This window comes from Miscanthus floridulus, chromosome 9, assembly GCF_019320115.1.
Source record: "Miscanthus floridulus cultivar M001 chromosome 9, ASM1932011v1, whole genome shotgun sequence".
NCBI lineage: Eukaryota > Viridiplantae > Streptophyta > Magnoliopsida > Poales > Poaceae > Miscanthus > Miscanthus floridulus.
Window position 1 is genome coordinate 9,542,143 of NC_089588.1, and position 15,221 is coordinate 9,557,363.

At 43.3% G+C, this 15,221-nt stretch overlaps 1 protein-coding gene across 1 annotated transcript; it reads left to right on the plus strand.

Moving 5' to 3' along the window:
- Nucleotides 1-2,670: 2,670 nt before the first annotated feature.
- LOC136481315 (uncharacterized protein At4g06744-like) lies at nucleotides 2,671-4,216 on the plus strand. The gene has a single exon (XM_066478676.1). It carries the CDS (start codon nucleotides 2,684-2,686, stop codon nucleotides 3,962-3,964), a length of 1,281 nt encoding a protein of 426 aa, XP_066334773.1. The 5' UTR covers nucleotides 2,671-2,683; the 3' UTR covers nucleotides 3,965-4,216.
- The last annotated feature ends 11,005 nt before the right edge of the window (nucleotides 4,217-15,221 follow it).

Genomic DNA, 15,221 nt, shown 5'->3' on the forward strand with positions numbered 1-15,221 from the left:
TTCCGTAGGTCTTTGCGTGGCTCCCTAGTCCTCGTGGTTCCCCTCTTCGTCGATGTCAAAGTCTTCCTCGGGGTCGATATCTATGAGTCAACAACCAGTGAGTACATAAAGTACTCAGCAAGCCTTAACTTTGGGGTATGGTGAGGCGGATGGTGAAGGATATTTGGTGGAAGCGGGTTATGACGGCAGAGGTGGAGATGGTAAGGTGGTATAGTGTAGAATTAATGTGGATTTGGGTCCTGGGAGAGCATTACCCTTCTCGCCAGTTCCCAGGTTTTATTAATAGTCAAGTTAACATACTAGTTCAGTTTTCATTACACATAAAAGTAAACCAATCATAAGTGACCTCATCCTAGCGATTGCCCATTCCAAGGACGTGGCTATTCGAATAGATTTAATACGCTCTGCAGAGGGTGTACACTTTTCCCCACATGATAGGCGCAATTCCCAAACATGATCAGTGGTAGAAATAGGCCTAATGAGATCATGTACCCAAAAGACTTGACCTTAGATTTCTATATAATTCTACCACGGCTTCTTAGGAGTCAGAAAATGACCTGGATGATCACACAGCATCCAGTAGACAACGACTTGGATGATCACAAAGCATCCAATAGATATGAATATATAAAGGGGCTCGCACCCGACCCAACAACAATTTTACATGGAAGACCACATAGCAACCATGCCGACCAGACCACGGAAGATCACCCAGCATCCGTGTCGTCTCCCGATAGTCTGTTGCCACACCGGCCTCCTAGTCGAATTTATACTTCTATCTTACAGGGTGTGAGATCAAGTCTACCCATATAGACATGTGGCTGTATGAAATATCAGGCTATGCAAGATGGCCTATGAACCAGTCCTTATATGACTGAAGCGAGTATCTCCTACAGGAACCCTCACTAGGCGATCCTGCTGGGGTAATTCATACCACATGAATTACCCTCACCCACTCCCATTGGAAACGAGTTTGGGTTTACAAAGTTAGGATCTTCTTAAACTCATTCTTATTTTAAAGTTCGCAAGGCATCACATAGCCATACCACAAGAATCAATAGCATAGCAATTACGCATATCAAAGTACACCAGCTCATATCATAGTTCATATCATATTACGATAGCTTAATCATATCACAGTACCTCATCACACATATTCTCATCATCGCATAAGAGGATAATATAGATTAAATTATTTAATTATTTGGTTAAGGTAGTAGGTTTTATGGTAACATAGGGTGGTGGTGGCAGGGGGGGTTAGGACTTGCCATCGTTGTACTCTCCCTCCGGTTCGACATAATCTGGGTCCTCGTTCTCCTGATACTCACCGTCTTCTGTCGGTCATTGCTAATAAATAAGACTACTGCTAAACACAAAAGTAAACACAAAAGCAAACATAGAACTATATGGTGGTACTAGGTAAAATAAATAGAGCTGGATTTTAGAGGAATTTTAGAAGTGGTTTCATGTGAAAAGGAGTTAGGATGAGGGACATATGCATTTTAGAATTTTAACCTATAGTTAGAGAACTAGATGGAATTTTATATGCATTTTATGGTATATAATAAATAGGTGTAAAATATATGGATAAATTCCCTAATGCATCTACTTTATTTACAAGTTTTTCTAGGATTTTTTCAAAGCAAGAAAAATGGATTTATAGCCCTTTGTGTGCGTTCACTGGGTGTACCTAGCATTTTCCTAAAGTGTACCCAGCACTGTGTGTATGGCGTGTGGGCCAGCCTGCCCCGTCAGCTGGGAACGGTGGCGTTGGCGTTCAGTGCCTGGGTATTACAAAATCTAAAGAAGACATTGTCTCATGCTCTCATTAACAATATGTGGAAATAATGAAAAAAATGAGTTTTCATTACCTCTTGATCCACAATCTAGGGAATATAGATGATGTGACCTCTGAATTGATCTTCTGACCGTTGCCAAAATTAATGCTATTCGTATCGCGTATAGAATAGTACGGTGTCTACTCTCATCTACTCGATCACGACAAGTCAAACCAGAGTCTGTCAAGAAAAGAAACCAAAGCAAAACCGCCTTATCCTTGCGCACCGGTGTTTGGTGTTCCCGTTTGTGGATCCGAATCGCTCAGAGCCGCAGCTCCGTGCAGATCGAGGTCGTGGGCATCGTCGAGTGGCGCCAGGAGGTTGAGGTCGAGCGACCGGACCGTGGAGGCCGGCGTCATTACCGACGTCCATGACGGAGATCAACGACGCGGTCGCAGTGAGAGTAGGCGTTGGTTGGCGCGGCCTGCCGCGGGGACGCGGCTTCATGGCCCGCTTGAGATGCAGAACCGCCGCCCTGGTGAGGATTCGACGGTGGAGCTGGCGCCTGGCGGAGCCCTAGAGCTGCTTAAGGCGAGCGAGAAGACGTGCCTCATGGAGATTGATTGGTCCCGAGGCCCAGGCGCCGCCGTCTCCTGCACCTCGATCTGGTGGCCCCTCCGGCACCGTCGGCTTTGATGTTGTCGCCGACCCGTGCACAGTCTGTGATAAGATTCACATGTGAAAGTATATATCTTACTTGTTTTTATATGTGAGTTTTATATAGGCAGGACATATATATAATAATAACAATAATATAAGGAGCTATATGAGCTTCGCGTGCTATATATAGACTGGCCTGGGGCATGTCTTAACAGAACTTTCTGATCGAGAGCATACTGAAGACAATGGCATGCCATGTCAAATATCCCTTGTTCTTGCTGTGGTCTTGCGCTGCCACCCTGCTAATTGCATACTCCGCTGAAGCAGAACAGTCTCCCGGTCCCGGCAGCGGGAAGAACTCTTTGCCATACTATCCACAGCCATACGACTTCCCAAACGAGCAGCTTTACCAAGCCTACCTGGTCATCCAGCGTTTCAAGAAGACCATCACATGCGACCCCCGGAAAATTACATCCACTTGGGCCGGCCATGACATTTGTGGCAAGGCAAGCTACCTCGGCTTCTCCTGCTCTTCTCCGTCCGTACCCAGCAAGAACCTCACTATCACATCCATCAACTTCCATGGTTTCGGCGTGTGCGCCCCGAAGCTACAAGGTTTCATCGACCAGCTCCCCGACCTTGCAATTTTCCAGGCAACCTCCAACAGATTTGGTGGTGATATCCCCCGTCTTGCCGATAACCCTGCTGATCAGACATATCAACCACTTGGCAGACTGTGTACTTACGCTGACATAGAGCTCCTTATCAAGACCAAGGCCAGCATACTTTGCAATTTCGGATATGGCATCCAGAAAGAAGAAGTAGTATCAAGACCTGGTTGGACGAACGGTAAGGTGCTCATCCTTAACAACAACCGCTTATCTGGAGTACTTCCTGCAGACATTGGCTTCTCCGCGCTGAGTTTTCTCGCCCTCGCCAACAACAAGCTCACGGGGCAAATCCCACCATCGATCGGCCACCTGCAAGACTCCCTCCTCGAGCTGGTCCTCCTTAACAACCAGCTCTCGGGATGCCTTCCCCACGAGCTCGGCATGCTCCACAAGGCAGCTGTGATCGACGCCGGCATGAACCAGCTCTCCGGCCCGATCCCGGCGTCCTTCTCGTGCCTCCGCAGTGTCGAGCAGCTCAACCTGGCCGGAAACCGCCTCTACGGAGAGGTGCCCGACGCGCTCTGCAAGCTCGCCGCCGGGCCGCCGGCTGGTCGCCTCGCCAACCTCACGCTGTTCGGCAACTACTTCACATCCGTCGGGCCGGCATGCGCGGCGCTGATCAAAGACGGCCTGCTGGACGTGGACAACAACTGCATTCTGGGCCTCGCCAGCCAGAGGCGTCCGGCTGATTGCGCGGCGTTCCAGAGGCAGCCAAAGGCGTGCCCGGCGGCGGCGAGCGCTCAGCTGACGTGCCCCACCACAGCTGCCAAGGATTCGGCTTCGGCGCCGCCGCCAGGGGAGAGGAAGGGCAGGGATTACTCCAGCTACGTGACGTACGCTACTCTGCATGAGTGAGACGCGTCCTGATCGGCATGCAGATGCAGTATGTAGGAGACGACCGAGTGCTTCGCTGGCATTTTGGCTGTTTCTTATCTTTGTATTCATCATGTGCGTACACTACTGGGCCTGTGTGTTGGTTTGCTTTTGTGCCTTGTAATTGTTGTCTAGTTTTTCTGCACGTGTGTTGCTTTCACATCTAGATCATCTCATCAGTGTTACGTCCATTATATTGTGTAAAAAGTATTCCTGGTGTTCAGTAAAATTGTATCTGTCGTATATGTTTCATACTTTTTTTTTGAGCTGAGCCGACCCATTTACATTATAGAAAACGGAAATACGAAAGTTTTACACATCCTGAATCAGGGAAAATGAGCAGCCTAGGTTGCGTCGTTCATCTCTTTGTGGACCCTCTGATCTGATTCAGATAAAGAGTCCGTCAACAGTGGATGAGACGCCTGGAAGAAGTTATACACACTCCACCAGAAAACCAGCCCGCTGAAATTGAACAACGTTTCACTAGAAAATCCATCATGTGACACGAATGTATATATCACCAAAGAAATAACACAACATTTCACGATAGTCGACCAGTAGTAGTACGGTAGATTGACGGTGAATGAGCTACCTATTGTTGGCGGCGCCAAGCTACCTATGTAGGCGGCGCCGGCATGCGAGTGTGGAAATTGAATAAATTTAGAGAAATTTAGGGCTTTTGTACGGTAGAGGATGTGAATGGTCATTTTAGGGCAGCATGGTGCATTTTTGGGCGCGGAAGATAAATTCAACCAAAAAAATCGACTGATACAAAATTTTATCAGACCCACCAAACTGCTTTGACCACCTCTAGATAAAGACCTGTCCAATGATGCATGAATGCACAAGCATAGCACAATTTTTTTGTCAACATAATTGGCAGGTGCGCTACCTTTTCATTCAGTAGGAAGCAAAGTCTGAATATTTACAAGGAGTTAAAAAGAAGGTAAAGAAAGAAAAACTGCATGATCTAGTGATTAGCTACCCATACTCTTCTTGCGCTAGACGTAGCATCTGTACATCATTGATATAAGGGTTAAGTCCAATTTACACCCTCCAACTTGCAGCAAAGTTCGGATTTCAACCTCGAACTTCAAAACTGGACAACTTTGGCCCTCCAACTCTCGAAAAAGTTCAACTTTCAATGAGCGGTTTTGCGGGTGAACAGTAACTTTTGATATTTTCGGGAGCGCCGAAATTTTATATTATTTTTTCGAGCATCTTAACGTCCTCAAATAAAAAAACTCAAAACTACAAAGTTGTAGATCTCATCGAGGTCTACAATTTACATATAAAAATTGTCTTCATCCGACATCGTATTGAAGGGTTTTCTATTTTTTGAAATTTGAGTCTCATCACGCGATAAAATATGGTGCTGAAATTTTATATTATTTTTTCGAGCATCTTACTGTCCTCAAATGAAAAAACTCAAAACTACAAAGTTGTATATCTCATCTAGGTCTACAATTTACATATAAAAATTATCTTCATCCGACATAGTATTGAAGGGTTTTCTATTTTTTGAAATGTGAGTCTCGTCACGCGACAAAATTGTTTCACGCGTGATGAGACTCAAATTTCAAAAAATAGAAACCCCTTCAATACGATGTCGGATGAAGATACATTTTATATGTAAATTATAGAACTCGATGAGATCTACAACTTTGTAGTTTTGAGTTTTTTCATTTGAGGACAGTAAGATGCTCGAAAAAATAATATAAAATTTCAGCACCATATTTTATCGCGTGATGAGACTCAAATTTCAAAAAATAGAATACCCTTCAATACGATGTCAGATGAAGATAATTTTTATATGTAAATTGTAGACCTCGATGAGATCTACAACTTTGTAGTTTTGAGTTTTTTCATTTGAGGACGTTAAGATGCTCGAAAAAATAATATAAAATTTCGGCGCTTCCGAAAATATCAAAAGTTACTGTTTATCCGCAAAACCGCATAGAAGGTCGAAAGTTGAACTTTTTCGAGAGTTGGAGAGCCAAAGTTGTCCGGTTTTGAAGTTCGAGGTTGAAATCCGAACTTTGCTGCAAATTGGAGGGTGTAAATTAGACTTAACCCTTGATATAATCACTTGCAAGATTTCCTACGAGGTGAACCCCTTGTTGTCGAAGGCTTGTCTACATCTTTCCTATAATCACTTGCAAGGTTTCCTACGTGGTGAACCCCTTGTTGTCGAAGGCCTGTCTACTCATTTCCTTCCATAGATTTCAAGCAGCGTATGCTATTAGGACTTGTATGAAGAGTTCCATCTGATTTTGATTATCTATGAAAGTTGATTCTCTGAGAGAAGTGATTCTGTAGCTGAAAGTGATTCTCTACGATTCTTTAGCATAAACTCCCAAAATCATGATAGCACAAACCTGTGTTTTGTTATTAGGGTCTTGCTTGGTGCTCATTATTCCCTTGCCCTTGTGTTTTGTTGAATAGCACAAACTTTCAAAAGGGTGTCTCACCACTTTACCATCAAAGCAAGCTTTGCCTCTTATCTTCCATATAGCCCAGCAAATTACCACTATACTAAAAATATGAAACTTGTTACCAATTGGTTCCGATTTTTTAGCCCGTAACAAGCTTGACAAAAATTGTCGGGCCTATCATTAGCTCCAAAGCATTGTACTAAAATTGACCAGCTACCTTTTGGCAACTGGATAGCTTCCTGATCACAGAAATAACAGAGGGTTCCCCTCCCATCCGTATCTTAACCATGTTATCTTTGGTTAGGACAACATGGTTTTTCATAACCATAGGAAAATCTTGATTTTAAGATGGGACTTTGACTTTCCATATGTGTTTATGGGTCAAAATCTAGTTGGAAGCAGTCCTAGCCATGATTAGACCTAGTTCGACAAGTGTCAGCCATAACTAGTACAAGTCAGACAGGGGCGAAGCCAGGCGAAACTGGCGCCGGGGTCAGGAATAATGTATGTTGGGGTCTTTGTCTTTAGAGAACAGTGTAGAACAATAATTGTCACTAAGTTTGCATAAATTCACCGGGGTCAGCTGACCCCAACAGCAAAGCGTAGTTTCGCCACTGAAGTCAGAACTAGTCGAAAGCAGTCCCCCAACAATAACCAAACCCAGTGGAAACCAGCAATTATATTGTAACCGGTTACATTCGAAACCAGTCGGAACCAGTCACAACGAAACCAATCCCAGACATGACCAAAGCCTAGTCAAAACTAGTTGGAACTAGTCTTAGCCATAACCATGCCATGCCAGTCATATATAGCCATGTACAAACCCGGTCGGAACCAATCAGAACCATACCCACATGCAAAAATGTGTGGATGGGCATTGGTCTGAGCTGGTTGTTGGTTAGTTGCTGGTGGGATTGGTCATGTATGGTTGGTTGGTTCGGTAGGTGCATTCTCTATACATACATATAGAGATCAATCCAAGCAAAGAGTCACATTTCAAGAATAATTAGTGGATAAAAAATGACACACATATCCTTACTTTTTTTTTTCTCCCCTTGGGCGTATGTTGGTTGAACCAAGGCAAATGATTACACGCACAAACTTTATACTTTCTTACAGCACGCGTACCTGTAACCTCCGTCCTGCGTAGGGTGTCGTTCTAGTTTTGACGTCCTAAGTCAAATAATCTTAAGTTTAACTAATAAATTATAAAAAATGACAATATTTATTAGAGTACCAAATAAATATCATTAAATTTATTATGAAATATATTTACTTTTTAAAGTAAATCTATGTTATGTCATAAATATTGATGATATTCTCTCTAGAAACTTGGTCAATCTAACACAAGATACTTTGACATAGGGTAAAAACAAAACATCACTCTCTTTGTGGATCTGAACTAGTGTGTAGCACCTTTTTTTAGACACACACTACCGGACTTATTGAGTTTGCCGAGTGCCCGAAACACTCGGCAAAAGACATAAAACACTCGGCAAATGGTTCGCCGAGTGTAACACTCGGCGAACAGCACTCGCCATAAACAGCGACGGCAAAGCCAACTTTGCCGAGTATCTTTTATCGGGCACTCGGCAAAGCCTTTGCCGAGTGCCCGACACTCGACAAAGTTGAAACCGAAAAAAACCCGAAAAAAATAGGAATTTTTACCCAAAAAAAATGGAATTTTTTTTTATCGATGGAGGCCCCCACCGGCCAGCGCCCACCCATCTCCGACATTTTTCGCGTGAATTTCATGGCTACACGGCCGACGTGATTCGAACCCGAGACCTCCCGCTGTGCACGTACCTCCTCTACCACTACACCACACTCTCACTTGTGTCTAGATTCCGTTTTAGTTCCCAATATATTATACTAAACCGAATGTAAATTGCATGTTTAAGGCCCTAAACGAATTCAAATAAAAAAGTTGTAAACTACAAAGTTTCATAACTTTTCGAGATCTACAGAGTTTATTTTAGGAAGTTTTTCCATCCGAGGTCGTTTACAAAATTTGAATTTTAAAATTTTGAAATTCAAACACAGTTTTGCATGACAAGATGTTTTCAAATCAAAAAGTTGTCAACTACAATGTTTCATAACTTTTCGAGATCTACAGAGTTTATTTTGGTTGTTTTTTCATCCGAGGTCGTTTGAAAAGTTCGAATTTTAAAATTTTGAAATTCAAACACAGTTTTGCATGACAAGATGTTTTCAAATCAAAAAGTTGCCAATTACAAAGTTTCATAACTTTTCGAGATCTACAAAGTTTATTTTGGTTGTTTGATCATCTGTTCATCCGATATGGTCGTTCTAACATTGTTCACAAATCTTATATATCTCTCTTGTAGTTTCATAAACTACAAGAGAGATATGTTAGATTTGTGAACAAATTTATTTTCACTTTGTCGTATGAAGAAAAGACCAAAACAAACATTGTACATCTTGATGAGTTATACAACTTTGTAGTTGAAAACTTTTTCATTTGAATTAATTTACTGCTTCAAAATGTGCTTTAAATTTTTCTTTGCCGAGTGTCAAAAAAAATAACACTCGGCAAAGAAGCTCTTTGCCGAGTGTCAAAAAAAAAACACTCGGCAAAGAAGCTCTTTGCCGAGTGTTAAAAAAAACACTCGGCAAAGGCGTCTTTGCCGAGTGCCCGAAAAACAACACTCGGCAAACCACCTGGCACTCGGCAAAGAGCCGGTCTCCAGTAGTGACACCACACCTGGAGTTGAGGCCCACAAGTTATTGTTAAGCTAGATTTATATTTCTTTTTTTTACAACATCTAAATGGTACTTTATCCATTTTAAATGATAAAGTTGTTTTGATTTTTCTAGATATATAGTGTTTATTGTATGTTTAGATATATTGTATTCTAAGATATTTTTGAGACACTGTTGTCTTCGTCTGCTTCACTTGTGTATTATTTCTCGAAGCTCGAAGCCAGGGTGAACGACTGAATGAAATCAGTGGTGCCAGCTGACGCGCTGTACTGGTTCCCTGGGCCAGACGTAAGCCGGATCGAGTGCTCTGCCCTGGGCCACCAAAACCTAATAAGGTAGGAGGCGGGCTGTTAGGAACGTGACGAATGAACAAATAAACACAAGTGCAACAACCCTGACGTGCCCAGCGAGCACCGGCACCGACGCACATGCATGTCGTTGACTTGTGTCACGAATTTGGTGGTGCATGCGAAGGTAGGTAGGACTCGGCCGCACTCTAGGGCATGTTTAGATTGCAAAAAATTGCAACCCGATGAATAGTAGCGCTTTCGTCTTATTTGGTAAATATTGTCCAATCGTGGACCAACTAAGTTCAAAAGATTCATCTCGTGATTTCCAACTAAACTGTGCAATTAGTTATTTTTTTACCTATATTTAATGCTCCATGCAAACGGCTAAAAATTGATGTGATGGAGAAAGAGTGAAAAAACTTGGAATTTGGAGGTGAACTAAACAAGGCCTAGCTAGCGGTCGGGTCGATTGCCTCGGCCGTCCTAATATACTATATTTTTATTTATCCTAAGTCGGCTCATTTTAAATTTAACTAATAAATTTATAAAAAAGAACAGTAATATTTTTAATATCATATTATTTTTATTAAAAACATTATGGTATGTATTTTTATAACTTACCTTTTTGATGTGGTACAAGTTAATATGTTTTCCCATAGTTCTTAATAAAACATGAGGTGTGTTGATTTTCTACAAATGAAAATACATTATATTTTAGGACACAGGGAGTATTTGCATGGGCGTTCGAGTGTAGTGTCGACCTATGACGTCGTTACTTGTTAGGTTTCTAGGTGTGCATTCAGGTGCGCTTGTTTCCGTTTCATGTCCCGGTTGTTTTGCTCGTCCGCGGGGTTGATTCAGCCGGCAAGAAACCGTGCATCATGCATGTATGCTTAACAACCACTACCGGGCCAGAACCCCCCTGTATATACACTGCTGAAACTTATGCCGGCAGTGGATAATCGACCCTGACAAGGGTGGCCTATCGCTGCCGATTTGGTGACCTGGCCGTGATAATAGGTTATTACTGTTGGGTCAAAGCATCAGCTGACATGGCAACTAGCAGTAGCTGGATCATCATGACACGGCAGTCGTGGGCCTTCACGCAACTCATGTTGAATGTGAGCTCTTTCATATTCACTAACCTCTTCGTGTTCGCACAGTACCCGGTTGGTACTTTGAGTTTGTGTAAAAAAGAACATAACTCTTTCAACCGGCACTGATAGAGCCTTCCTGCCATGTGTATACACAATTCTAATCATTGTCCTAATGGTCATACTTTTACATCTTGAAAACACCGTCAGAATGCCTCGGAATAAAAGGAAATAAGCATATTTTATCAAACAAGTTTCACATGTCCATGGAGTATTTCTCTGTAGAGTATAACACTTTAGAGAAATTGGAGATAGTGGGCCCACCATAGGAGGGGTCGATCGATCACCCCAATAGGCCCACTACCCTCCTCAATCTTCCTAGAGGTGAATAAACACATTTTTTCAAGCAATTCCAACCCTTGGATGAAGTTTGTGTTTTCTCTGGACGGCTCAAGATCAAAGCGCATGGATTGAAGGACCCACATGTCAAGAATTCGAAGTATTCAATGACCCCACCACTTCATACCCACTCAAGATCAAGTAAGGTAGCACTCCACCGAAGGGGTGGCCCCACCTATCATAGGGGGCTTAACCAACCCCCCTAAAGTCATTAGGTGACCACCCCTTGGCTTCCACCGTATTCCACCTTCGTACATGCAAACAAACACAACATTAGGATATCCTCACCATGCATTTTAAGGCGGTTTGATCCAAGGGATGAGGTGAAGATCACTTGGATCCATGATCGATCAACTCCAAACTACTATAAATAGGGAGTACGTCCCCTTTACATGTATTCCTATTACAGTTAAAGATTTTCCTGAACAACCTGTTGGGTAGGCAACCGACAATCGACAAACTACAAGGCTACCATATATTCTCATGCATGGTAAAACGACTCCAATGCAGTGCTTTGTCTATTAGCTTTTGGATCAGCTAATGTTCGCTTTGCTTACATTATTTACACCTATTATATTAGTTGCTACTTTGACTGGTGTAGCCATGATGTCATACAATGCCATATGCGATGATGTTCAGTTGTGAATCCAAGATGAATGTACCTGCTTTTGACTCTTTGATGACTAGCATCACACGATGAGTTTAATGGGTTCTTGTGTTCATGATGTGAGATTGTTTTTCCATACACCTAATGTACTAATTTAGATGGATAGGATTGCTTTGATGGCAATTATTGTCATATCCAAAATGGATGATCTTTATGTTTGCAAATCACATAAATTTAGTATTGTATATGACGCTACTTCCTACGTCTCCAACATTTGTACTGCCTTTTGCAAAAAAAAACTTATTTTCTATTCTCAAATACACTAATATGACGTTCATCAACTACAATTGGTACTTAGTTATTTTTTTATGTACACACGACAGATCCAACAAAGCATTTTTGTTACACTCTACGAAATGTGTTTAGCTTACATCCTACAGGAGCGGCGAAGCGCGCCTCCCTAGTAGTTCATATGCAGTAAGAACAAGGAATCCTAAGTCGTAATAACGAGGATCGTAAGTCTCTTTCAGATGGTTGGCATCGTATAAAGTCTCTTTCCGATGGTCCACATGGCTTTGTTTATTTTGGCAAATTCAAAACTCAATATAAGTGTTTATTCCTATATACACTTGTGATTTGAATCATGTATGGCAGCAGATACAGAAGCGACCATCATGGGCATGTTGATGATGGTGAACGACGGTGGGAGTGGGACTAGCAGCTGCATCCAGCAACCACCGAGACAGGTCCTTGGCTCCCTGCTCTTGCTCGTCCACGAATACGAGGATGTTGATCGTTCCACAGATGAGCACCTGAACCCTACTCCTCCTGTTGTTGATCCAGCAGACCACTACCACAACCACGAAGATGCTCATATATTGCCTGCCACTACTGGAAACAAGGCCTTTGCCGAGTGCAAACTGCTTTGCCGAGTGTCAAAAATCGAACACTCGGCAAAGATCTTCTTTGCCGAGTGCCGCACTCGGCAAAAAAGGGCACTTGGCAAAGGACTTCTTTGTCAAGTGTCAGGCTCTCGGCAAAAACTCGGCACTCGGCATAGGCTGCCCCGGCCCACGTAATGGTGTTTGGCCACGTCCTTCTTTGCCGAGTGCCTGTTGTTAGGCACTCGGCAAAGATTTTTTTTTTGAATCGGCAAAGAGTAAATGTCTAAAAAAATTCAAAAACCTCTTTGCCGAGCGCCTTATTCTTGGCACTCGGCAAAGACCCGCTTTGCCGAGTGCCATGCCCCGGCGCTTGGCAAAGTTTTCTTTTTGTTTTTGGCCTCCAAATTTTTTGTGCAGCCCTTTTCAAGTACCAGGAACTCCTCGTTAGAATTTGAAGATTTTTTGTGGATTTTTGATATATTTATTTACTTTATTTCGTTTACTTGAATTTTTTCGAAAAATATAAATTTGAACTGCACGTGGTACGAATAATGGAATTTAATGATTCAAAAAATGATAGTCATGTTACTGAGTGTAGTGTGAGGCCGTATCTAGGAATGGACCTGAAATTTCGGACATCTTGTTCACGGAACATGACCGCGAACTTACGTGCGAAGTGTTTTTAAATTCTATAAAAAGCAAACGAAGTCCGAAAATCATGAAACTTGTTGAGATGTCGTGATATCGTATGTGGAGGCTATGATAAAATTTCAGAAGATTTCGTGCACGTTGTTACGTACGATGCTTGCAAACCGAAGAATCTCCGAAGAAGTTTCATGATTTCGTGAAGAGGCCGACAAGGTGGTAAGCATCGTACGTGACAACTTGCGCGAAACCTTTTCAAATTTTTATCACAGTCTCCACATATGATATCATGACATCTTGACAAGTTTTATGATTTTCGGACTTCGTTTGCTTTTTATAGAATTTAAAAACAACTCGACCGCAAGTTCGTGGTCTTGTTTCGTGAACAAGATATTCAAAATTGGTGGTCTGGTCCTGGATACGGCCTCACATTATACTAAATAACATGAATATCATTTTTTCATTCATTTTTTCATTATTCGAATGACTAGCAGTTATAATTTGAATTATCCAAGAAAATTCAATTAAATGAAATAAATTAAAGAAATATAGAAAAAGTCCGAGAAATGTGCCACATTGGAACATGGAGTACCAGATATTGTATGAGAACTGCAGAAAAAGTTTGGAGGTCAAAAGTGAAAAAAAATATAGTTTGCCGAGTTTCAAAAAATGACACTCAGCAAATCACCGCTTTGCCGAGTGCCTGGACGTATGGCACTCGGCAAAGAATTTTAAAAAAAATTAAAAACCCCTCTTTGCCAAGTGCCAGTCCGGGGGCACTCGACAAAGATTTTTTTTTAAAAAAAAACTATTTGCCGAGTGCCAGGCTAGGTGACACTTGGCAAAAAATTAAAAAAATTTAAAAAAAACCTTTGCCGAGTGCCAGATCGAGGGCACTTGGCAAAGGGGGATTTAACCTCCCAGCCTAGCCGGCCCACACACACCGCACACACGCACCCGCCCGCATCCACGCCCGCGCCAGCGCCCGCGCCGCCGGAGGTGGAGGAGAAAGAGAGGAGGACAAGCTCGTCGGACACCTCGCGCTCTTCCCCGGACACCAGCCCGCCGTGCCGCTCGACAGGTCCTCCCCCGAACGCGCACTGCTCTCCATTGTTTCAGGTGAGGATATCCCTTAATCCTTCTCCCTCTTCTCCTCCTGCCTCGTCCTGTACCTGTGTATGTGCACGTGATGGGACGCGGGGCCGTTAATGGTTGCGGAGGTCGGCGGCGGTGGAGGAACTCCAGCGGCCACGCGCGTCGGGTCCGTCCGATGGAGCGAGATGGAGCCCGACGATGCCAGTTGCCAGCAAAAGCCCCGTACTGGCAGGCCCTCACATGTGCCGCGCGGGTCGTTGCTTTGCTCCTCCAGCCAGCCCTGCGCGCAGTCACGTGGGGGCGCCGTACCGCGCAGCGCGCTCCGGCTCCCGCGGCAGCCGCGCATGGCGTACCAGGGTCCAGGGGAGTGGGACGACTCACTGAAGCAGCTGAGCTGAGCAAGCTTGCTGGAGCGATGGCGTGCGTCCACTCGGCTGGCATGTGGCATTGCAGCGGCAGCCGGCAGGCGGGCATGAATCCATGGGTGCATGACAGCAGGTGCAGCGACCGCACCCGCCGCAACCTTGTTCACCGCGGGTTCTGATTCGACACGACGACACGCCTTTGTCTTCTTTTCTTTGTTCCTCTTCCTCTTAATTTAACGAATTGATGTCGCACCAGTTTAATTTGATGCCTTGTTATTTGTTCTTCCCTTGAGAGAGGGATCGACACTTGTACCATTGCTTGTCATTTGTTTGGATCAATTCAACAATTCGATTTAACGGTCGCGTATATATGTGCCTTGGATGAACGTTGCCCGCATGGTGATGAGGTTTTCGGTTCACGGCGTTTTGTTATGCCTTAATATGCTGAGGATGTGCTGGGCATGTGACCCTGTATCATGCTACCAATGCTCTGCTTTTTAGCCCCTCTTCTTTTTTTCACTTTTTTTCTGGTGCATTAGGCAAAAAGAATTACCACACTGGCAAAGTTCATTTAGAGAAATATAGGATCAAACGATAAATTAGAACAGCATTTTGATCAAACAAAAGGAATGGGTAATCATCTTTCTAATTAAAATGACGGTGCATGAGACGTTAGTACACACTACAGAGTAATAGCGGAA

Coding starts and splice junctions, on each gene's coding strand:
- LOC136481315 (XM_066478676.1), top strand. CDS start 2,684: ATGGCATGCCATGTCAAATATCCCTTGTTCTTGCTGTGGTCTTGCGCT.